General features: G+C 38.7%; 1 protein-coding gene across 1 annotated transcript in view; it reads left to right on the plus strand.

Moving 5' to 3' along the window:
* The first annotated feature begins 3,856 nt into the window (after positions 1 to 3,856).
* LOC106090551 (protein tweety) overlaps positions 3,857 to 25,946 on the plus strand; it is a 33,382-nt gene continuing 11,292 nt past the window's right edge. The window contains exons 1-2 of the mRNA XM_013256786.2: positions 3,857 to 4,481; positions 22,716 to 23,074. Coding sequence (XP_013112240.2) covers positions 22,937 to 23,074 — 138 coding nt within the window. The 5' untranslated portion in view covers positions 3,857 to 4,481; positions 22,716 to 22,936. The remainder of the gene's footprint in view (positions 4,482 to 22,715; positions 23,075 to 25,946) is intronic.

A 25,946-nucleotide genomic window follows, 5' to 3' on the forward strand; every position in this document is an offset into this window, starting at 1 on the left:
CACGTAGAGCTTCCTGAAGTATATTTCTTAGAGTGCTGAGAAACGTTCCCTAACCACAATTGCCACGTCAGTTTAGGCTAAATGTGTCTAGTAAAATGCATTGAACAATGCAAATTGCAAATTTTGCCCATGAACATTTTACTAAGGAACATGGGCAAACTTCCCACATATCAATGAGTACAGTCCGATTCAAATTTAAGTTCAATGATAAGGGGCCTCCTTTTTATAGCCGAGTCTGAACGTGCCGCAGTGCGATATCTCGCCAGGATTCGAACCCAGACGTTCGGCGTCATAGGCAGACATGCTAACCTCTTTGAACAATCACAAAAAATTTATTAAAATTTTGGTTTTAAAAAATAATTTGGAGAACCTAATATTGCTATGGTCCGTAAATTTTTGCTCTTGGGGGTGCTTTGGGGAGAAACTGCCCTATAGGCACTTTTTACCGAATGTTGATATCGTGCTCTACTACTAAAGACCTTTCATTTCAGCTACATATTGCTATTGGTCGGTAAATTTATACTCTTTGGGGGTTGTTTAGGGGGAGGGGCGCTCCACTCCCCTCTACTCACAAATAACTTCTATTTCAGCCCCATATTGCCATTGCGCTTGGGGTGGCCTGTCCCTCCATCCAAAATTTGGATAACATAAATTTTTGGTTTTAGGTTACTTAAAGAGAGTACACAAAATTTCGCTTAAATCGCCTCACCCATCTCCGAGATCTGGCGTTTCTGAAAATTATGGTAAGGGGGAGGGTCCGCCCTCCCCTATTTTCAACACGGAATCATTATGTGAACATTTGAAGAAAATCAGTTCAACCGTTTTCGAGTCTATACGGAACATGCAAACAAACAAACAAACACAAATTGATTTTTATCTATAAGAACTAGCTGAGCCCGACCCGCTCTGCTGCGCCCGAAAATGCTATATTGGAGAGGAGTCCTCCAAATTTCAGTTGAAAATGTATTCCAATTTTCCTGTGGATTTTTTTATTCCACTCTCAAATACCTCTTATTTAAAAAGTAAATATGTCCGATTTGAGGTTTTTTTTGGGGGTGAGGTGATATACCTTTAATTTGATATCCATATTGTAGTGATTAGTCCATAAATTCCTTTGGCGAGTTTCGGGAGTGGTTGCCCCTTCTAGGCACCCCACCTCAGATTCTGATGCCAAATTTTTGATTTTAAGTTAATGTAAGTGTGCCAACTAAATTTCGCTTAAATCGCCTTACCCATCTCCGAGATCTGGTGTTTTTGAAAATGATTGTTAAGGCCCGTGTTAGAGAGGGAAAGTTACGAAATAATACCGCAAATAACCACAACGAAGTCATAAGAAAGATAAATGCTGCATGATCAATTTTGACCACTCTGCCCTCTTTTTGTTCATGTTTTCAATTAGATCAACTAAATCCATTTGAAAACACCTAGTAGATTGCGCTAGCATACACGTTAGTGCTACTACTCGCTTGGAGTGGCTTAACGCCTATAACATTGATCATCATCTGGTAGTTGTCTATAAATGACTACCTATTTAATAGTCATCTCATGTAAAATTTTTGAACAAACAAGTAAAAAGGCTTTAAGTACGGCCGGGCCGAACTTTGGATACCCACCACCTCGGGTATATATCTAAACCACCTTTCATCAAAATCCGGTGAAAATTGCATACCTTATATCCCATAGCAGTTATATCGAAATATGATCCGATTTGGACCAAATACTAATAAGTACAAGTCATTGTTCAATTGTGTTTAACAAAATATTGGTCTTTTTAGTAGCTATATCTAAAAATAAACCGATCAACATGGATGTCGAAAAGCTTAACATAAGTCAATGTGTCAAAATTCAATTAAATCGGATTACAAATGCGCCTTTTTTTGGGCCAAGACTTTAAATCGAAATATCGGTCTATAAGGCAGCGATATGCAAATCTTGATAGAATTACAGATATATGTGGAGGGGTTTAACTGAACTCTCTGTCCCAAATTTCGACAACATCGGACAATAGATGCGCCTTTTATGGGCTTAAACCTTAAATCGAGAGAGATCGATCTATATGGCAGCTATATCTAAATCTGGACCCATCTGAGTGAAATTGAAGAAGGAAGCCGAAGGGCCTAACACAACTCACTATCCCAAATTTCGGCGACATCGGACAATAGATGCGCCTTTTATGGGCCCAAAACCTTAAATCGAGAGATCGGTCTATATGGCAGCTATATCTAAATCTGAACCCATCTGAGTGAAATTGAAGAAGGAAGCCGAAGGGCCTAACACAACTCACTATCCCAAATTTCGGCGACATCGGACAATAAATGCGCCTTTTATGGGCGTAAAACATTAAATCGAGAGATGGGTCTATATGGCAGCTATATCTAATTCTGGACCCATATCTTCCATATTGTAAAAGTTTGTCGAGGGGCCTAACTTAACTCACTGTCCCAAATTTCGGAGACATCGGACAATAAATGCGCCTTTTATTGGCCCAAAACCTTAAATCTGCGAATCAGTCTATATGACAGCTATATCCAAATCTGGACCGAACTGTCCCATATTTTACGACTTTTATGAGCGCAAGACCTTAGATCGAGAGATGGGTCTATATAGCAGCTATATCAAAATCTGAACCGATCAGAGGCAAATTGACGAATTATGTCGAAGGGCCTAAAACAACTCAATATCCTAAATCAAAATCGAATAATAAATGTGGCTTTTATGGGCCCAAGACCCTTAATCGGAGGATCGGTCTATATGACAGCTGTATCCAAATCTGGACCGATCTGGGCCAAATTAAAGAAGGGTGTCGAAGGGCCCTTACACAACTCACTGTCCCAAATTTCAGCAAAATCGGATAATTAATGTGGCTTTTATGGGCCCAAGACCCTAAATCGGTCCAATATAGCCCATCTTTAAACTTAACCTGCTTATGGACAAAACATGAATCTGTACAAAGTTTCAATATCTCTATTTTTAAAGATTGTAGCGTGATTTCAACAGACAGACGGACGGACATGGATCGTCTTAGATTTTTACGCTGATCAAAAGTATATATACTATATTGGGTCCTAAATCGATATTTCGATGTGTTGCAAACGGAAGGACAAAATGAATATACCCCCATCCTTCGGTGGTGGGTATAAAAATGGTTCAATCTGCATCCTGTTCAGTAGAAATTTAAAGGGTTCTAATGCGATTCACACATTTAAAATTTCGTTGTCATTATTTGCATTGATTTCACTTTGGCAATAACTTCACCTCATTTCACCACCCTTATGCAAAACAGTGTTAAGTGTCTTCCTGCAATACTAGCACATGGATGATGCATAATTGAAGCATCCATGGAAGTACCACTACTACACATCTACCAAGGACCTCCATCTGAAAGAGAAACTGAGAGCAAGCATCTAAGTGCTAAAGATTGAGAGCCATTAGAGCAGGAGTGGGAGAATGAGAATGAGAGATTGTTAGCAACAGGGAGAGTATGAGAGAAAAGTAATTTTGTGTGGCAGCAGCATAAACATAAACCCAAAGGAGGACAAACAAACACATCGATGTTATGATGACAACCATAATGAAAGGAAGGAATAAAGGACAGCCCGAGAGGGTATGTGGGGTAATGGTCTCAGGCATTGAGACACTCACTCACTGCTCGCCTAGCTCCTGCTGTGCTACCTTTTTTATGCTCTTTTTCGGTGTGTGGATGGTTAGCAGGCTGGCTGGCTGGTTGGCTCGTTGACTTGGCTGTGCTTGCCTTGCTTTTTGTGTGTATTCGTACGCATAATCGAATCCTGTATTTTATCCTGTATATTGAGGGTGTGACCGGGTTAAATAGAAAAATTTTCATACTTTGTTCGCTGCTCAAAATGTAAAGTTCTGTTTTACGGTCGTGCTCGCCGTGTGATAGTAAATTCAAACCGCAGACAAGAATTTCTGTGTGTGTCCTTTTTTGTGTAGCAAAAAGCCAAATAATATTTAAAAAAAAAAATAATTCTATTAAAATATACGAAAGCAAAGATATCGTATCCATTCCAATAAGAACGTTTGAAAAAAATTACCAATACAGAAATACTTAAATGTTTTTTTTTTTCATTATTTATGCAAAACATTTTCGAAAAATGTTAAATCAAATGAAATCAAGTTTTGAATAAAAAAAAAACGAATAGTAGAGAGCACTTGAGCAAGGAAAAACGCCCCTTCATAGTCTGAAAACTACAACGGCCAAAGGATAACGAAGGCGACGAAAAAAATGTTTATTCCCATTGAAATTGTAATCGAAAAACCCCAAGATACATACATAACTAATGTGAAAAGAAAATCCTCCTAAAACAGTGCAAAGGAAACGCCATGAATTAATAGTGCAAAAGCCAACAAACAGCCACCGTGTGGAGGATATATGAAAGCGACCAACCCAAGTCGCTTTCCAGCCCACTCAACAAAAACCAAACACAAAAAAAAAAATACACAATAAAACAAATGGAATGGTACAAATCACAATTTTAATTTTAATAATAATAAAAAAACAAAAAGGACTCTAAAAGGATACCTCAAATCCCTAGTTGTGTGTTGAATTGAGTGTTGAGTTGTAGGTGTGTGTGTGTGTATAGGTGGGTGGGTGTATGTGGGTGCTTGCGTGTGCAAAAACTTTGTACTTAATATTTTAATTAAATTAATACACTTTAGTTTTCTTTCTTTTTTTGTTTTTTTTTTGGCCGAGTCACTCCCTGTCTGACAAAAGTCTTTATATCATCATTATCGACATCATGAGTATGGTCATATCATCACATCACACATATTTTGTTATTTTAATATCCAATTGCCTGTTCTGTCCTGGCTGGAGTTCCACTTCTGGAGGTCCTGTGTCTTGAACTCTTCCCTCTCCTCCCCTCTTCCTCCCCCCCACAAAAACCCTTGCTCTTTTCCAACACTGCCGCTGCTTAACTAAACTAAACTCTCCCTGCCCAAAAAGTATCTTTCATCAGTGTCGTTCTTTGTTGCTCTCATTACGGGACAAATTTAGCAAGAAAAAAGTGTATTAATCACACACACACACACACCCGCACACACCACCCATCCTTTTGCATGGTGTCCTTGCAGTTCTTAAGTTGCAATAGTTTATATATCTCGAATTATTTTTTTTTTGGTACGAATTTTTCCCAGTAACGAAAGAGCAAACAAACCCACACTGAGTGTATAGAGATGCCAGGTCAACGTAATGAAAAGCCCTTGCCGCATCCCTTGACATACACTGGCAGCCACAGAGCATAAGACAGTTTGAGAGAGGGAGAGCGTGAGACGTAAATCCCAAATTAGTAAGAAAAATGTCAAAAAAAAAAATACCCATCGGTATGCAGTGTGGGGTAGTACAAAAGAGCATCGTCGTGGAATGTTTTGTTTCCGTATTGACTGACGTTCGTAAGATTTTGCGTTTTGTTTGTATTGAGATAAATTTAGGGTTCAGGGTGATTGGTGTAGTAAATGAAATAGGAAATAGTAAAGAGAAAAAGAAAATGAATTAAAATTTATTAGAAGAAGAACTACATATTTTATAAAATCTTTCTTGTGCTCATAAAAAGGGTTATTAATTATATGCAAGTCTTGATAAAGGAGTAAATTTAAATCGGGCCTAATGTTATATACCCCTTGCATTCGTCAAGTTCTACGCGTGGGGTCTATATATATATCTATATCTTATATATAAAAATTCACAGATGGTGCATAATGATCCCGTGGTGAAAATAGGGTACTACATTTTTTGATATCTGAAGGGGGAGCGGACCCTCCCCCATACTCTAATTTTCAGAAACGCCAGATCTCGGAGTCGGGTGGTGCGATTTAAGCGAAATTTTGTGTGCTTTCATATAGTACCCTAAAAATAAAAATTTGGTATCCAAATTTCGGATGGGGTACCTAGGGGGGCCGCCCCTCTCTAAAACCTACCAAACATATATTTAGACCAATCACGACAATATGGGACTCAAATGAAAGGTATTTAGGATAAGAAAACAATTGTCGGTCCAAGTGTTAGGGGACCACCCCAAGCCCCAAAACACCCCGAATCGGACATATTTACCGACCATGGCAATATGGGACTCAAATGAAAAGTATTTGCGATTAGAATACGAATTTTATATCCAAATGTGGGGCCACGTTTCTGAGGCTCCACCCCTCCCCCAAAAAAACCTCCAAGCAGGACTTATTTACTGACCATGGGAATGTGGGGCTTAAATAAAAGGTATTTAAGTGTAGAATTCGAATCTGATATCCAAAAATGAGACCAAGTGTTTGGGGGGCCGCCCCTCCCCAAAAATCTCCCCATAGGCACACATTTACGATCATAGCAATAAGGGGCTCAAATGAAAGGTCTTTGGGAGTGAAGCACAAAACTGATATTAATATTTAGGAAAAGTGTCTATGGGGCCACCCCACCCTCACAACAACACCCAAATTGTAAGTATTTGCTGACTATTACAATATGAGGCTCAAATAAAAGGATTTTTAGAGTATAACACGAATTCGATATATATTTTCAAGGCCAATTCACTGAGTGGCCCGCCCATCCCCCAAAACAGCTACCACACCGGTCATGTTTGCCGACTATGGAAATATGGGGCTCAAATTAAGAGTATTTGGGAGTAGACCACGTATCTGATATCAACATTAGGGACCAACTGTCCCGTATGTGACGTATTTACTCACCAAGATAATTTGGGTCTTAAAGAGAGTGGAACTATATATTAATAGTTTTTAGGGTCAATACCCCAAACAGGACATAATTGCTGACTTTTGCAATATGCGATTTAATGAGTTTAAATGCGAATAGAAAACGATTTTGATATCCAATATTAAGGCCAATGGCAATATGGGTTTCAAATAAATGATATATAGTTATATGAGAATAGAGCATGTTGCTGATATATTTTCCGGGCTAAGTGTTTGTGAGGGCCAATCCCCAAAACACCCCTAAATCGGTCATATTTACCGACCATGTCAATGTGGAACTTAAATGTATTTTGATATCTAGAGTGGGGCGGACCCTCAACCCAAAAGTACCACCCACAAATAAAAGTTGACCGATCGGGGCAATATGGGACTCAAATGAAAGGTATTCGGGAAGAGATTGCGAAAGTCAGGTCAGGAAGAAGGAATAGGCTATATAATTTGTTTATATTGGAAGGGAGCGGACACTTCCCCGTTACCCCAAAATACCACCCAAAATCAACCCCAACCCCAAAAGTTCTCCAAACAAACATATTGGACGTACATATCAAAATAGGACTCAAATGAAAGGTATTCGGGAGAAGATTACGAACATGACATAAACATGTAAGATCGTGCCAAGAACTATTATGATATTGGAGCTATATTGGGTTATAGTCCGATTCGGACCATAAATGAATTGAATGCTGAACATTGTAGAAGTCTTTGTGTAATATTTCAATCCATTCGAATAAGAATTGCGCCTTGTAGGAGCTCAAAAAGCTAAATCGGGAGATCGGTTTATATGGGAGCTGTATCAAACTATAGATCGATTTAGACCATATTAGACACGACTGTTGAAGGTCATGAGAGAAGCCGTTGTACAAAATTTCTGAAAAATCGGATGAGAATTGCGCCCTCTGGAGGCTTAAGAAGTCAAGATCCCAAATCGGTTTATATGGCAGCTATATCAGGTTATGTACCGATTTGCACAGTTATTGGAAGTCATAACAAAACACTTCATACAAAATTTCAGCCAAATCGGATTGGAATTGCGCCATTTAGCGGCTGAGCTACGGCAGCTATACCAGATTATGAACCGATTTGAATATACAATACTTTGCACAGTTATTGGAAGTGATACCAAAACATTACGTGCAAAATTACAGCTAAATCGGATAACAATTGCGCCCTCTAAAAGCTGAAGATGTCAAGATCCCAGATCTGTTTATATGACAGCTATATCAGGTTATGTACCGATTTGCGCCATACTTAACACGGTTGTTGGAAGTGATACCAAAACACCAGGTGCAAAATTTCAGTCAAATCGGATAAGAAAGGCTCAAGAAGGCAAGACCCAGACCGGTTTATATGGTAGCTATATTAAAACATGGACCGATTTGGCCCATTTACAATCCCAACCGACCTACACTTAAAGGAAGTACTTGTTCAAAATTTCAAGAGCTTAGCTTTACTCCTTCGAAAGTTAGCGTGCTTTCAACAGACAGACGGACATGGCTAGATCGACTTAAAATGACATGACGATAAAAAAAAAAATATATATATATACTGAGGTCTCAGGCGCATATTTCGAGGTGTTACAAACAGAATGACGAAATTAGTATACCCCATCCTATGGTGGAGGCCACCGTAGCGCAGAGGTTAGCATGTTCGCCTATGACGCTGAACGCCTGGGTTCGAATCCTGGAAAAAAATGTTCGGCGGTCGTTTTCCCCTCCTAATGCTGGCAATATTTGTGAGGTACTATGCCATGTAAAACTTCTCTCCAAAGAGGTGTCGCACTGCGGCACGCCGTTCGGACTCGGCTATAAAAAGGAGGCCCCTTATCATTGAGCTTAAACTTGAATCGGACTGCACTCATTGATATGTGAGAAGTTTGCCCCTGTTCCTTAGTGGAATATTCATGGGCAAAATTTGCAATTTGCATCCTATGGTGGAGGGTATAAAAATGATTTTAAGTAATCGCGGGTCGACCCACCCCATAAGGCCCCCCATGGGAATTTTACTCGGTCATAGCTATATAAGACTCAAATGATTACGAATATGGCATTAAACTTTGTGTCCAAGAATCTAGGTGGCGCTTTACCTCCAAATATCGCCTCCAATAGATTATTTGACCAATTAAAACAATGGGGGATCAAATGATACATATTTTTGAGTAGAGTGCGTCATTCAAATATGTGCTCAATTGGCAGATGGAGTGTGGCACCCTAGCCTCATATAGACACCCTCCACCAAATGGCTGTATACACCAATCATGACAATATGGGGTTACATTAAGGGTATAAGGTTGTGGACTGCGAATCTGATATCTTCATTCTGCTTATACATCTTGCGGACCACCGCACCCCAAAACAGGCGATCAACCATAATGACCAAACAGGAAACTGTGATTTAATTAATGTGATAAATGTAGGCATGACATTCGCCGTTATAGGAGGAGTTGCAAATGTTAAGGTTGCAACCATTTTTAGCTCATCGATAGACAAGACCAAACGACATGCTGCTGGGCAACACTTTTGTTGTTCAAAAGTTTTACATGGTTTAATAGTAAGAACTATCACCACCGCACCAAATATAAAGACTGGCAAATTCGTTATTTACCACAGAATATCGTTTAATATGGCAATTTGATTTGATTAAAAAAAGTCTAAATAATGACTATTTAATATGTTGTCATATAGTCATTTTTACACAACTACCACATTATGATCAAATTTATAGTCGTTTAGCCACTCCAAGGGAGTAGTAGCACTAACATTTAAATTAGCGCCATCTACTGGCTGTTGTCAAATAGATTTAGTTGATCACATGGAAAATAGCCAGCAAATGGGGCTAATTTGGAGAATCCAAAATGAACAGATAGAGGGCAGAGTGGTCAAAATGTATCATACAGCATTTATCTTCGTTATGACTTCGTTGCGGCCCCCATTCTAAGACGGGCCTAAACAATAATTTTCAAAAACACCAGATCGCGGAGATGGGTATGGCGATTTAAGCTAAATTTTGTTGGCACACTAACATTAACTTAAAATCAAAAATTTGGTATCAGAATCTGAGGTGGTGTACCTAGCGGGGCAGCCCACCCCCAAAACTGGACAAACGGATTTATAGACCAATCACTAAAATATAGGTATCAAATAATAGGTATTTGAAAGTAAAAATCGAATCTGATATCTAATTGTGGGACTAAGTGTTTCGGACATATTTACCGACCGTGGCAGTATAGAACTTAAATGAAAGGTCTTTGGGAGTAGAGCATGAAATTGACTTCCACTTTTGAGACCAAGTCTCTGGGAATGCACCACACCCTTAAACAGGACCTTTACTTATTTGGGTTTAAATAAAAGGTATTTCAGAGTAGAAAAATCCACAGGAAAATTGGAATACCTTTTCAACTGTAATTAGGCATACATTTCTAAATTAAGGGTTTTCTCTAATATAGCATTTCCGGCGCAGCCGGGCTCATATTCTATATATATATATATGAATCCATGGATATCAAAAGTAATAGCAGAAGTCTACATGAAAATGTTCATCCAATATGTATAAGAACCGTGATCTATTGATATCCTAGAAGTAAAATTGAAAGATCGTTTACGTTGAAATTTTTATGATCTGGATTTAACTAAATCGAAACACAAATCCTGTCAGTTTACACTGCGTTTTTGGGGGATTTAAGTGACATACATAAGCGTACATGCATATATACATGAATGTGCATACACAATTCTTGAAAACAGTTGCTTATTTTGGTACAATTATCGATTAGTCAGCCATGAAATCGGATTTATTTGGGATTTAAAAATAAATCCTGTAAAGTGGGATTTATTTTTGTATGATAAAATCTGCAAAAAAAAACATAGGATTTAGCACTAAAATCTCGAAAAGGTCATGAATCGGATTTAATGACCAATATAAACGCACTTTTAGACCGTTTTAGTCCATTGTGATACCACAGTAGCGACAGATCCGGCTTCTAGCGGGAATCAAACCCACGACCCCTCGAACTGTTAAAACGAGAAAGCTGCAAAATCGGCTACAGGGCACCATACATAATGTCACATACGACTATACGACCTACTATCGAGCCCCTCCTAGTGATCAAGAAGTCTTAACTTAGGTTAAAAACTGATTTAGAAGAGTCGTATATTGGTTTACACGGGTTTTGGGAAATCATACCATACCTCAAAGAGGAAAAATTTCAAGTACTCGGAAAGTTAAATCGAGATATAATTGTATATAAAGCTTAAATTCCGTTTACAATACTCTTTAAATCCGGATTTAATGGCTTGATCATCTGTTTTCCCTTTATAAAATCAGCTGACGAGAGCCTTAAATCCGGATTTAATGAGCAGTGTTAACGGGGTTTTAATAATGCGAAGAATTGATACCGTCCATGCGTCATGTCAAATTGCATTTTTGCCCTTGAACATTCTATTAATATACTCACATATTAATGAGTGATGTCCGATTCAAGTTCAAGCTCAATGATAACGAACCTCCTGCAGACGGGCCGCAGGCTCGAAATGGGACCTGAAACCAAGGCTCTATAAAAGCGTGATTGAACTAATACTTACTTACGCCTCAGTAGTTTTGTGGACTGCGATGGAGAAAAGGTACAACCCAGCAATGAGGTCCACGCCCACTAGGCCATTGGAGACTATTTTAGATATCCGAACTCATAGACACTCAGATTAAGTGTTAGGCAGCCATTGCCGCTATGAGACTTAAGGCAATGGAAGAATGGATAGAGGACAGGAGCAAGTCATATCATCGTTATAATCGAGGCGACGAAAGGAAACTTGGAAGGAAGGGAAGAGGTTTCCGATCGGATACCTGCGACGACGAATGCGAGGCACTGCCGCTATCGCCACAGTCTAGGATTGATGGAACTCTGGTATTGCCATCTGGAAGATCATGGTACACAAATGGATCATAGGTAGAGGACAGAGTGGGCTTATGTATCTACATTGAGAACCCAGGTACTGAAATCTGTTTTCGACTGCCTGACCATAATATGGTCTTGCAGGCAGAGATCCGGGCGATCGCGGAATGCGTGTGGTGTTGTGGTGTTAACGCGAGGAAGTCGAGTGTGAACACCGCTACGGACAATAAACTAGCCATCAGGGCAATTACAACCAGAACGGTAAGGTCACGAACAGTCTTGAAGTGAAAGAAGTAGATTAACGCCTCCTCTAAGGATGACGGAGCGATCAGGACCACGCCCACTAGGACATTGGAAACTATTCTAGATATCCGACCTATAGGCATTTAGATAAAGTGTGAGGCAGCCACTGCGGCTATGAGACTTAAGGCAATGAGAGAATGGATAGAGGATAGGAGCAGGTCTTACCGTCGCGGTGGGAACCTGAGACAACTCTTGAGGTCAAATGCGAGGCACTGCTGCCAGCGGCATAGCCTTAGAATGGTTGAGCTCTGTTGCTGTCATCTGGAAGATCATGCTACACAGATGGATCAAAGCTAGAAGAAAGAGTGCACTTAGGGGCCTACATTGAGACGCCAAGCACCGAGGTCTGTTTTCGAATGCCTTACTTACAAACATGATTAACCCGAAGCCTTTCGGGTCGATGCAGTCCAAGTTGGCGACGAGCGCACATGGAACACTGTGGAATAGCGAAACGTTTGTTAGGACGATGAAAATTCTATGGGGAGATCCGGATCGTGGGAAGACGAGGCTATTACTGAAAGGAAGTAAGGATGAGGTTAGAATACATAGCTTTTGGTATCATAACGGGACACATAGGACTATGAGCTCACTTATGCAAAATCGGTGCGGCAACTAATAGCATGTGCAGGGCATGTGGAAAAGTTGATGAGGCGTTGGAACATTTCCTATGTCACTGTCTGGCTTTCACGGGCAGTGACACTTAGGACATAATACCAAACATGAACCAACTTAGGGCGTATAAAACAATTAAGGATTTTGTAGGTAGAACAAAATTCTTAACTTAGATTTTTTTAAGTTACTTTTTAGTAATTAGAGCACAAAACAAGCCGATAACTGGGTTAGGTGTATGTCCATATTGGCATGGGGCGAATTAATATCTGCACACTCTTTTCAACCTCACCATTCGGAAAGCATAACGGAATACCAACCAATCAACGCTAATAATCATTGACGCTTCCAATGTGTAGGCTGGCGTTGTAGGTTGCAGAGTGGCAAAGGCTCTGTGTCCGAATATTTCGCGGAACAGGACATCATTACTCCTGGACATGGCCTCGGACTGATGATAGAAGTCCTGGCAGGGCATTGCGGCATCAGGGAGAATCAGACCTCTGCAATGTGTGTAATGACGAGAAAGAGTTAAAGACAGTCGAGCTCTTACTGTGTCGCTGCTTCGGATAATGGGTAAAGACCTTTTCCCTGTCTGCATCCTCTCCAGGCCTCTCGTCATTCTGGAGTTGTGTATGCTCTCACCGGCAAGAGTTTCTGACTGGCCTGCCTAGTGATCTCATTTTCTGTTTTGTGTGTTGGGCACGTTGGGGTCAGCATGTCCGCCTTTGACACTGAACGCCTGGGTTCGAATCATGTGCAATATTATCCCTACTACTCACAAAAACCTTTCATTTCATACCTACATTGTGCTAGTCGTAACATGTTGGGTTTTAGGGTGGGACGTTCAACCAGTTTGATTAACTCCAAGTATTTGTCTTACTACAAGTTTTTGTCTTACTACAAGGATACAAAAAATGTCGATTAGATTTATAAGCGATCTCATCTCCGAGATATTGCTTTTCAAAACATTGACGTCAGGGAGGACCCTCTACCTTACGCACGCTCTTCAGATAACAAAAATTTTTTTTTTTATTCCTTTGGGCGCCCCGGTAGCCGAGTTGGTAGCGTGCTTGGATTACCAGTGCAGGTCGTGGGATCGATTCCCGCTAGAAGCCTTGGTCTGTCGCTACTCTGGTATCACAATGGACTTAAAATTGTCTAAATGAGTCTGTAAAGGACTGCCACTCTTACCTAACCTTTATTTGTTTCAGACCACCCTACACATTCCGCGAAAATTTAAATAAAATCGGTTTGGCTGTTTTCGGGTCTATATACGGAACCAACCAACAAACAAACACAGTCTAAAGCTGTTATTACACGATCAGACATGTCATATAAGCTGTCACTTTCTATATTCATAAGATAAAGTTCCCATGTATATGTTCGTCCGATTTTGCAATAAAGTGCTCATTTGTTAATCAATTCCCCGAAATTTGGCGAGAAGGATTTTCTTATGACTTTTTATATAACTGGTGAATTTCATATAAATTGGTTTAGATTTAGATATAGCTTCATGTATACATCGCCCGATTTTCACTCCTAAAGCCACTGCAAGCGCATTTATTGACCAATCTTCCCAAAATTTTGTACAACGCTTTCCTAGACGACTTCCAGACTATCTATAAAGTTTAGTCGAAATCGGTTCAGATTTAGATATAGCTCCCATGTATATGTTCGTCCGATTTTGAGAAATATTGCAAAAAGTGCTCATGTGTTAATCGATTCTCTCGAAATTTGGCAGGAAGGATTTTCTATGACCCTTAATATTGGGTTGCCTAAAAAGTAATTGCGGATTTTTTAAAAGAAAGTAAATGCACTTAGAATGAAATTTAATCAAATATATAATTGCCATTTTGTTCGATAACCTTTTGCCATCTTCCTGGCAAATTTAGTATTCCACGCTCATAGAACTTCTGGCCTTTATCTGCAAAAAACTGAACCAAGTGCGATTTTATAGCCTCATCATTGCCGAAAGTTTTACCATTTAAGGAGTTCTGCAAAGATCGAAATAAATGGTAGTCTGATGGTGCAAGGTCAGGGCTATATGGTGGATGCATCAAAAGTTCCCAGCTAAGCTCACTCAGTTTTTGGCGAGTGACCAAAGATGGGTGCGGTCTAGCGTTGTCCTGGTGGAATATGACACCTTTACGATTGACCAATTCTGGTCGCTTCTCCTTGATGGCTGTATTCAATTCGTCCAATTGTTGACAGTAAACATCCGAATTAATCGTTTGAAGTGGTTTGAGCTGGTTCACCATGCTTGGACCATGATCGATTATAATTCGTTTTAAAAACGGATCGAATTCATTGCGTTTAAGGTGCATATCACAAGCGTTGTGGTGGTACCCATATTAAAATTGACGCTAAACAAGCAAATGTAAACAAAATTTCGCGCACTTTTTTTCTAAAGCAAGCTAAAAGCAACAGCTGATAACTGACAGAAGAAAGAATGCAATTACAGAGTCACAAGCCGTTGAAAAAATTTGTCAACGTCGACTATTTTACTACTATATTACCGACAATTACTTTTTGGGCAACCCAATATTACAGGTGAATTTCATAGAAATTGGTTCAGGTGTAAATATAGCTGCCATATATGTACATCGCCCTGTTTTCACTTCTAGAGCCACTTCAAGCGCATTTATTGATCAATCTTTCCAAAATTTCGTACTACGGTTTCCTCGATGCCTTCCACAATATCTAAGAAGTTTGGTCAGATTTGGATGTATCTCCCACATATATGTTCGTCAGATTTTGGGCAATACCTAAATAAGATAGGGTATTATAAAATCGGCACCGCCCGACTTTTGCCTTTCCTTATTGATTTTGAAATTACATATGACGTCTGATCGTGTAATAGGGGCTTAAGATCTTATTAGAGCAAACCCCTATAAGTATGCAATACCTTGTTGCATGACATTGCGTGTGTTTTGATTGCAAATACTAACACCGGAATTCACAAAACTTGATTTGACTTTAAAGTGGGTTTATTTGACAGTTCTATAAAGTTAATCTATCAAATAAACTTATTTTAAGGCTGCATTAAGTTTTGTGTTTTTTTTAATAGACTATAATAATATTGCATGTTTTTAAGAGGTAGGACAGAACTTTTGTTATTAGTCATTCAATAATTTTGAGAAAATGTTCCTCCAGCTAAACGCATGCATAAAAAGCTCTATTTGTATGTATGAGTCATCTGAAAATATTAAGAGTATCTTAATGGAAATTCAATAAGTCATCAAAGAGGAAGGAAGAAAGGCACCACCTTGTGTACATACTGCTATTTGGAAAATGTTTGTATCCGTCATTCCGTTTGTAATATCTCAAAATACATCTAGGTTGAAGAGCCTACGGAGTACATATATGTGTATTTACAATCGACTCAAGCTTAAACATAACTCACATATAAACTGTTCTGTAATTTGACAACTTAAGCCCCTAGAGGGCGCAATTTTTGGTCGATGACTGCCAAGCTCTTGATATAAGCCCTGATTCAGATTAACTATGCATATTGAGATCGGTCAATGGTCCATATCCGGATGTACCAATCTTCAGATGTTACTTCTTTAGCACCAGCAGAAGGCTAGTCTTATTCGAATTTAATAAAACTTTTACATCTCCAATAATGCTCATTTGGACTCTGCCCATAGGAAGAAATAGTGCAATGGATTTGGCAAACGCGATTCGTTTAATATTTTTTTGTCGGTTAGGCTGGTGATTGATTTCATCTTTTTTTCATTAATCTCTCCATAAGAACGAATATCAAAAACGATATATAAGATTCGTCCAGGCCAGCAGTAAGTTTTTTAACTTATTAATTTCCAACTTAACCCTTTATTTTTATACCAAATACATACTCTGCTCCGAAATACTTTTCATTAAAGTCCCATGTTGTATTGATCGATATAATTAACCGTTTCGGGGTGCTTTGGGGTCTACTTGGTGCCCAAATTTAAAAATGAGATAGGTGAGTTTGGGTTTACTAATAAAGTACAACAAAAAATTGGCTAAAATCAGCCCACCCATCTAATTATCGGGTACACTTCGTCTTCGGGTAATCTGCTAAGATTATGTACACACAAAAAAATATTGCTTTTCACATAAATGACATTTTTGGACAAGTAAACTTCTTTAAACTTCTTTGAACCTTGGACTTTTGATAAATAAAACAAGTTATTTGGTGTTTCTAGACTAGTTTTAATATTGTAACATAATTCAAAATCCAACTTATACCAATTATAAGAAAATCTCAGCTGGCAATCCAAACTCATTCAGAGTTTATTTGGATTAATTTCCATTAATGTTTTCTGCTGTATTCATATGCTTTAAATAAAACAAAGAAAATACTTGTGGGAGTTGTTGTTTTCGCACATTTAAATACCTACTTTGGGATGGATACTTCTTTATATATTTCCCCCAATTGGGCACAGGTTTTTGGTTTTTACTCTATATGTCTCCTAGGACCACGTAAGAAATTTTTGCACCTAACAATATTTGTAGCCAAAATTTACTAATAAATACCGATTTTGAAACCATTTTTGCCCTATAGGGGTATTTTGTGGAGTTTTGTAAAAAAAATTCGTGCAGAATTTTTTATTAGTTTTTTGAAGGACCCTTTTGTCTGCACAATTCAGAAAGAATTACTTAGATATTGTTATTCGCTCAAAGCTCAACAACACTTCTGGCGCGGTGACAAGAATACAAATGTGATGTCGTCAATTCTTAATAGCCTCATTTGTCTGGTATTGAATTGATACGAAATGGTATTAACAATCTTTGCCAATGACGCGAACAAAGTAACACCAGGCGACATTGGCAAAGTACCGTTATTTTTCCATCAGTGTATTTTGAAGTACATATATCACCCATTTAAGTTGACACATCTTGTTCTTTTGTCACGTGTAAATTTTGTCGCGAGTCCAAATCATGCATTAAAAATTAAAATCGAGCCATAAATTTCAAAATACGAATCCAATTTCGGTCAAAGTTTCAACAAAAAAAAAAAAATGAAAACTCGTATATTACCGAAACCAGTGGAGATAGTGAATATCTAGGGAATTTTGGTCACTGTCCAGCAAAAAAAGAATTATTATCTAATCGAATCAAAATCGAGCCACAAATGAAGATTCGGCAGTCCAAACAATATTTCGAAATGCCGAAGTGACCAAATTTCGGGGCCTCCGAAGAGGCGACCGGAATACCTAGGGCCTTGAAATTTCGCACAAGATCTCGAAAATGAGGAATTAAGCTATTGTACAAAGCTAAACAAAACTGAAAACGTGGAGCGTCGATTCCTAATAGTCTCCATAGTCTGATACAGAATTCATACCAAATGGTATTAAAAATAATGTGAATAAAATAATACCTGCAAATAATTCTTGTTTCGTACTGTGTTTTTCTATGAGTGTAATGAACTAATATTTATCATCATATAAACATGAAATTTCTCAACCCCAAGGACCATGAATTCTGAAATTGTAACACATTGCAATTGGTTTTTTTCAAAAATTCAAGTTATTGACCGATTTGCATTATAAATACTTGGAATGGATTTGGAACATGTAGACCATGTATGTAATTATGATTAAAAATGTAGGGTCTACGACAAATATTTTGATGACTTACAAAGAAATGATGAAATCAGTACCCCTCCATTCCATTGTGGAGGGTACAAAAGTCAGTTTTATTTTTTGTATTTTTGGTTTTGTAAGCTACAATCAAATTTATTTCGTTTTCTTTAATTGTATTCATTTTCAACAATTTGCCACACACTAGGCATGTGTGGTAATATAATAAACGTTGCAATTTGGTCACATGATATTTCCGGTATTGCATCAATTTTATCCAGCATTTTATTGTTGTCCCTAGTTAAATACATAATGGGAGTCTGATGGTAACACAGATGCCAACCAACTTCCGTTTGATTGTTTTCCCAAAAGGAGCACAAACTATTTTTATCTCCGCCACAATAAGGAAACAAATGGCAAGAGTATACAAATTGCAGCAGTACAAAACATAGTTAGAGCAAGAGAGTACTGTAGTGGGGGAGAGAGAAATATATTAGGAGAGTAAATGTTAACAGATGATGAGAAACATAAGAATGAGTAGCAAAAAACAATCAAGAGAGCTTCAATATGATGAATGAGAAAGTATATCATACTGAGAGTGAGAGAACGTGAGAGAATATTGCGCAAAAACTAATGCAATTATGTTGAGCACAATTGACAATTGTTTCCGTTTTGTTTGCAAAGGAGTTCCGTTCTTGTCGTCATCTTCTTTGTTGTTGCTACCATATTTACCTATCCAACCATTACTGAACCGCCGCTGAAACGACAACGGCAATGAGCAAATACACTACTGCCACATACACACACTTGGTCTCGCAAACATTTATCAAAAAACCGTTAGGCACACATGTCCTCGTTAATGTTATTCAATTTGAGGAGCATACAAAAACAACGTTATTTGTGTATTTGCACTGTTCCCCATTGTTGGTATGGTCGATGGTCGGTTCTTGGGCTAAACCACACACATGCACACTCATACATGGATTTGTAGTATGTGTGTGTTATATTTATATATATATGAATTTGTGTTACATACATTTATGCATCCCCAAGCATGTACTCACCAGTTTTGTTATGGTGCACATACTAATGCTCCATCAAAAGGGGGGAGATGTAAAGCGGCCATAGGTTGTTGGTGTGACACGGCTTTTGCTGTTGGCAGAAATCTGAAGAGTTCAGTTCACATTCTTTGTAGGTTAGTTTGAACAAAAACAATGCTTTGTTGTGTTGTTGGTGATTATGATGACGACGACGACAGCATTGAGAGATGTTAATGTTGTAGACTAGAAATAAATGATGAATGACGATGATGATGATGATGTGACGTCGACGACAACAACAACCACGCGAAGGACTATGGCGTTTATGATGAATGGGGGCCGACAAAATAAACAAACGATTTAGCCTAGAAAGCGGACGAGTGGGTAAATGCGAATGGATCTCCACTTTGGCACACACATCTCCCTGCATGTATGTCAAACACTTATGTAAGTGTCTTTGGTGTTTTGTATGTGCAAATGTTTGCATGTGCAAAAGCAAATTGAGTTTCACCAAGAGTTGCCTTTTCAATTATTCATCCTGTAAACATTCACAATTCAAGAGAAAAAGAAATAGAAACAAGAAATAAAGAATGAAAACGGTTTCAGCTTTGCAGGTCCAACTATTTGCTTTGCAGAAGAATCGGAAAGTGAGTTTTTATGGATCGGTTCGGATGACAGCCGTTAGAGGGCACAACAAATGTCCGCTAGATTGGAAAATACTTGTGCCCTCCAATGTCTCAAGAAATAAAGGGTGATTTTTTTGAGGTTAGGATTTTCATGCATTAGTATTTGACAGATCACGTGGGATTTCAGACATGGTGTCAAAGAGAAAGATGCTCAGTATGCTTTGACATTTCATCATGAATAGACTTACTAACGAGCAACGCTTGCAAATCATTGAATTTTATTACCAAAATCAGTGTTCGGTTCGAAATGTGTTCATTCACCGTAACGTTGCGTCCAACAGCATCTTTGAAAAAATACGGTCCAATGATTCCACCAGCGTACAAACCACACCAAACAGTGCATTTTTCGGGATGCATGGGCAGTTCTTGAACGGCTTCTGGTTGCTCTTCACTCCAAATGCGGCAATTTTGCTTATTTACGTAGCCATTCAACCAGAAATGAGCCTCATCGCTGAACACATGAATGAACACATTTCGAACCGAACACTGATTTTGGTAATAAAATTCAATGATTTGCAAGCGTTGCTCGTTAGTAAGTCTATTCATGATGAAATGTCAAAGCATACTGAGCATCTTTCTCTTTGACACCATGTCTGAAATCCCACGTGATCTGTCAAATACTAATGCATGAAAATCCTAACCTCAAAAAAATCACTCTTTAGAACCAGAATGACGTTTATATGGAAGATTCAAACACCGGAACATCACATGATCGGAAACTTTACCGAATAATACACCGATTACGACTATATTTGACATTGGCGTAAAACAGGGGCAAACTTTTTACATATCAATGAGTGCAGTCCGGTTCAAGTTTAAGCTAAATCATAAAGGGCCTCCTTTTTATAGCCTAGTCCGAAGAGTGTGCCGCAGTGCGACATCTCTTTGGGGAAATGTTTTTAACAAGAGCATCACGCCACGAGGCATGTGCTTCCCTAGAGCGTCGGCCCACACTCACTCAAGTATCCAATCTTCCAGAGCTAAGCATTCGTATTTCTCGTATTCGCATGTATGACCGCGTGTTTAGGGTTTTATCACGTCCCTCGTTGCAACAAACCTTGCTTATCCAACTATGCGGTCACTCCGCAAGATCGCCGAGATCGAATAAAAACCGACTCCCTAGGAAAGAAAGCTTGTGAATCTGCAGACCTGGACAAGAACAGAGCAGGTGTTTGATTGCCTCATCTTCAACAAGACAGCGTCCGCACTAGTCGTTGTGCGGATCGTCCACACGCGCTACCATATGGCCTATCGCGAAGTGACCGGTTATGGCTCCTGTATTCATAACCAGTAACCCGTTCCCTTCGATAAGTCATTTGAGGGTCACAATATTCTACAAATATATTCCTCTCCGTGGTATAGCCTTGCTGTGTTTTATTTTAGTTCTATTTAGTGAAAATCACGATTAATCGTTTCTTATTATCAGTTTTCGCATGATATCGATAATCTTTTCGCCGTTTATTTAACGATATGGTGTCATCACTCAATTTGAATGACAAAACTAAAAAAAGGAAGAACGCAACATATTTATTCGCTGATTAAACTTTCTGAAGTGACAAAATTGCTTAAGATTTTAATAAAGTCACATTTTTTAACTCCGCGAAACATTTATTTAAAATTAAAATGGTTTTTTGTTTTGTTGATATTTAATTATTTCAAATGAAGTGTTAGTGTCAGTAGCGGGAAGAGCGTCTTATTTATCCATAACACACAGCAAATATAAGAATTACAAGAAATCTTTATACGAATATTTACAAACCTGTTCTAAAGGGTGAAAGCCACCGTAGCGCAGAGGTTAGCATGTCGACCTTTGACGCTGAACACCTGGGTTCGAATCCTGGCGAGACCATCAGAAAAAAAATTTCCGCGGTGGTTTTCCCCTCGTAATGCTGGCATCATTTGTGAGTTACTATGCCATGTAAAACTTCTCTCCAAAGAGGTGTCGCACTGCGGCATGTCGTTCGAACACGGCTATAAAAAGGAGGCCTCTTACCATTGAGCTTGAGTAGGACTGTAATCATTGATATGTGAGAAGTTTGCCCCTGTTCCTTAGTGGAATGTTTATGGGCAAAATTTGCAATTTTGTTCTAAAGGGTGAAGAACTTACAATTGAAACTTTCAAAACTCCGCATCAAATTTTTTTTATTCTTCTTTAGGTGTATGTTTTTCACGATAGGTTTTTTATATATATGTCAAAATTAGATTTAAGGCAGGTGGTAACACTGTTTTAAAATAAAGATGAAGGATGTGTAAGATTGCGCTCAAGTGTGTGTAGGTTCTGAAGAGGTGTTGTTTGTGTGTAAATGTATGTCGTCTTTTTTTGCGTTTTGTCTGACAGGCGGTCGGTTGTCCTCTTTTAAATGCAGCAGCAGCACAACAAAGAGCTTCTTACATACAAGGGGGGCTCACACTCTACTCACACACAAACATCTATACATATGCAGTAGACTACACTGTCACTCCACTCCTTTGGGTTTCGGTTTGTTGGCTTTCATTTGGGATTGTGGTGTCAACATGCGGTCAAATCATAAAAAACGGATAAAATCCAAAAAAAAAAACGAGTCATATACATTTTCCTTTGCCTTCATTTTCCCAATTCGCTAGTATCGTATTGTTGGTGTTGTTTTTGTTGTTATAATATTTGTTGCTGTTGTTGTTATTTATTCTCTCCATGTTGGGAGCATTGACACTTATCATGGCACACCAAACACACATACACTTGCACTCAGCATAATACGAGTTGGGAAGAGCTTCCGCATAAACATTTTATTTGGCCATTAATGCGGTTGAACACTGCTGACCTCAATGGTCTCAGAGTCAGTTTTCTTGGATTGCATCACCCACAAATGACTTGAGTTAATAATCAATTATTTCATTTTCTTTTCTGCTTTGTCTCATCCAACAGATTTTTTGCACTGTCACAAAGATGAATGAATGAATGAACACTTCATGCGCTCTGGTTTAACTTAAGAGAGGCTCTATACTTAGCCACCCCTCCTTTTGGAGGAGCTTAGTAAAACATCTGAGAGGAGCACCAACAATAAATCAACACACCCACAACATAAACCACAACAACTGTCATAATAAGATCTTCATCACGCATTACCACCATCATCAGCACACATTATGGCTGACTATCATGAGTATACGGATCAATACAAGGTGCCGGTAATTGCGAAACTTCTTCATGCCTTACCCCACTATAACATAACATTCCACAAAATCAATAGCACATTTCGGCCAAATGATGAAATCTATTTGGAGGTAAGTTTGTATATACTGGTATATAGTGAAAATTTTAATTTATATTTTAAGAATCTTTTTGTCGGATGTCAAATAAAAATTATTAATAAACAAAATTTGTAATCGATTACATTTTGCCGTAATCGACAAAGGCAGTTTGTGTGTCTTCAAGACAAAGCTGGCAAAATATCGATGGCTCTATCGATATTTAATTTTTTGACGGTATATCGATTGATATTTTTCCAATGGATACTATTGCAAAAGTTAAATTTTTTGCAAAAATAAGCAATCCGACACTGAATGTATCCTTTATGATACATTGCGCCTATAGAGGGCGCAATTTTTAAAATTTTGTACAATGATTTCTCTCATGACTTTTAAATGACTTTATATCATTGGTTTTATTTGGTCTGTGCATTGATATTGCTTCTATATAAAACGATGTCCTAATTATTACTTCTCATTTTCGTTCGAAATATAGGTGATTGGAAATTTACGATGGTATCGATGCTATCGATAGTTATTATAAAACTATCGAAAATATCGAATGTCGCGATTATCGATAGTTTGCCAGCTCTACTTCAAGAACGTCTTAGGTCTCTTGCCATTTTTTTTCAGTGCAAGTCAGAATTGCGGGACATAATTCCAGTGCAAAGTTATATAGGATACTAATCGATATCATCCGATAAAATAATAAAGTCATCATTTGATTTTAATGCCAAACAAATAATATATTTATTAGTTAGGATTTTAAAAACGTTAAAATTAAATCAGTTAAAAAATATGCATTATCTATTGAGATTACAATTAATAATGTTGATTCTTTTACCTGATGGTTTTTTGTTGATTACTCTATATAAACGAATAAATTGTGTTCGATAGAGGTCCCCAAATCGGTAAGGGTTACACCGATCGAGACGTTAAATGGGCAACTACGTCAGCAAGTCTTCAAAAGACTTTGGAGCACTAACGATAGGTGACCAGGTTGCTAAGCTCGTTGAGTGGATGAGTCCGATAAAGATGTGCTCCTGGGAAAACGTCGAAAAATCGGACCAGGTAAGGTCTAGTGGTGTAACTGGGGACGATGCGGCGAAATTTCATGCGCCTGCGGAATCGATTCCAAAGTACCAGAAGTTCTAATGCGGAGGATCTTGTATCACGCTGAAACGAGTACCAGACTAAAATCTGTTAACATACGAGGAACTTCGTACAAAACAATAGAAACGATCCATGGAGAAAGGTATACCGCATGTGATGACTAGATGCGATATGGGGAGTTTAAAATTGGGGGAAACGATTTTGACTTCTTGGAAGGAGTATACAAGAAACTTCATGGGAATGTTCTATGCAAATGCAGACGATCACCACCATGCTCTTAGTGTCAAGATGACAAAAGTCGAGATAGAGAACATTGGCTACCAGAAAGTCGCCTGTTCTGCTTAGATGTGTGAAAGTTTATGAAAAATCATATCTCATGTGGAGGCGATTCTCAACCATTATGAATAACTCGAATGCCGGCTTGGTGTGTAGCAATGTATTCCAGGGCGACTTGGGCGATGCACAGTGGGAGAGCATCGAAAAAAACTAGTAAAAAATATGCCATGAGATGAGATGAGAGGTAGAGATGTCCCTTTGAAATGGTTATTTCAAGGCCCTAAGTTGTCCGGAAGGTCGCATGTTCTGCTTGGATATGTGAAAGTTTATGAAAGACCATACCTCATGTCGAGGCGCTTCTCAAACATTATGTATAACTCGAATGCCGCCATGGTGTGTAACAAAGAATTCTTGCGCGACTTAAGCGATGTACAGTGGGAGAGATATCCCTTTTAAATGGTTATATCAAGGCCCTAGGTTGTCCTGGCGCCTTTTGGCAGGTCCCTAAAGTTAGTCACTTCGGTATTTCGAAAAATTGTTCGGGTTGACAAATCTTCATTTATGGTCCGATTTTCAAAATTTTCTAGATAGTGCTCGAAAATTCCTACAAAAAAGTCCGCTTGAGGTCTACAATACCAACACCTCAGTTCTAATCATATCAAACTTCAAAGAGATATCTCTGCCCGTTCTCACATGACATATTTTTTACTATTTTATCCTACTGTGCGATGTTAGATTGCGAAAGAACGAGTGTGTTTGGGTATTAATGGAAACGTCAAAATACAGACGAGCATGACTGACGGCTGACGGTTCAGAGGCGGGAGGTCGCCTATCATGGATGGTATGACTGCAAACATATATAAAAGCTTTAGGAAGTTCATAACTGATCATGTCGAGTCAACTCTTCGTACTCTTGAAAAAATGTTCCCGAACCGTGGTCGTTCTTAATCGCCTGATCGATTGAAAACCAATCCAAGATCTAATCGAAGCATCAATTTTCTCCCTGAGCTGGAAAAGTACAGATAAAAAAAATTTGGTAAAGACTTCAGTGGGTCTACTAGCTGGGTGCTTCCCCGTATAAGTTCGGCTTGCGAAAGGAAAAGAGAACTGTGGATAAATGGATTCATGTGAAGGACTGTCGGATTAAGTCGAGCGCAACAAACATATGTTCTTGGTATATTTTTTTTCGATTTCAAAGGCGTGTCCGATTACGTTTCAAGGCGAGTCGTACCCGCGAGATTAGGCGAAATATTTTGGCAATATACCCAAGTCATGGTCCTTCTGAAATCGCATCATCGATTGAGGAGCACTCAAGACTCCAATGCGGTATCAGCCCTTTGCTTGCAAAAGTACTGGAAGAATGATGATAGTTTGGATACCGGGAGAAAAACAGCACGTGGTTGACTAAATCCATGCAAGAGGACTGTGTGAGCGCGGATCGAGTGCCGAATATTTCCTTGGCATATTTGTCGATTTCAAAAAAGCTTTTTAATTACTTTTCATGGCGAGTTGGAACATT

The sequence above is a fragment of the Stomoxys calcitrans genome, chromosome 4 (genome assembly GCF_963082655.1).
Source record: "Stomoxys calcitrans chromosome 4, idStoCalc2.1, whole genome shotgun sequence".
Classification (NCBI taxonomy): domain Eukaryota; kingdom Metazoa; phylum Arthropoda; class Insecta; order Diptera; family Muscidae; genus Stomoxys; species Stomoxys calcitrans.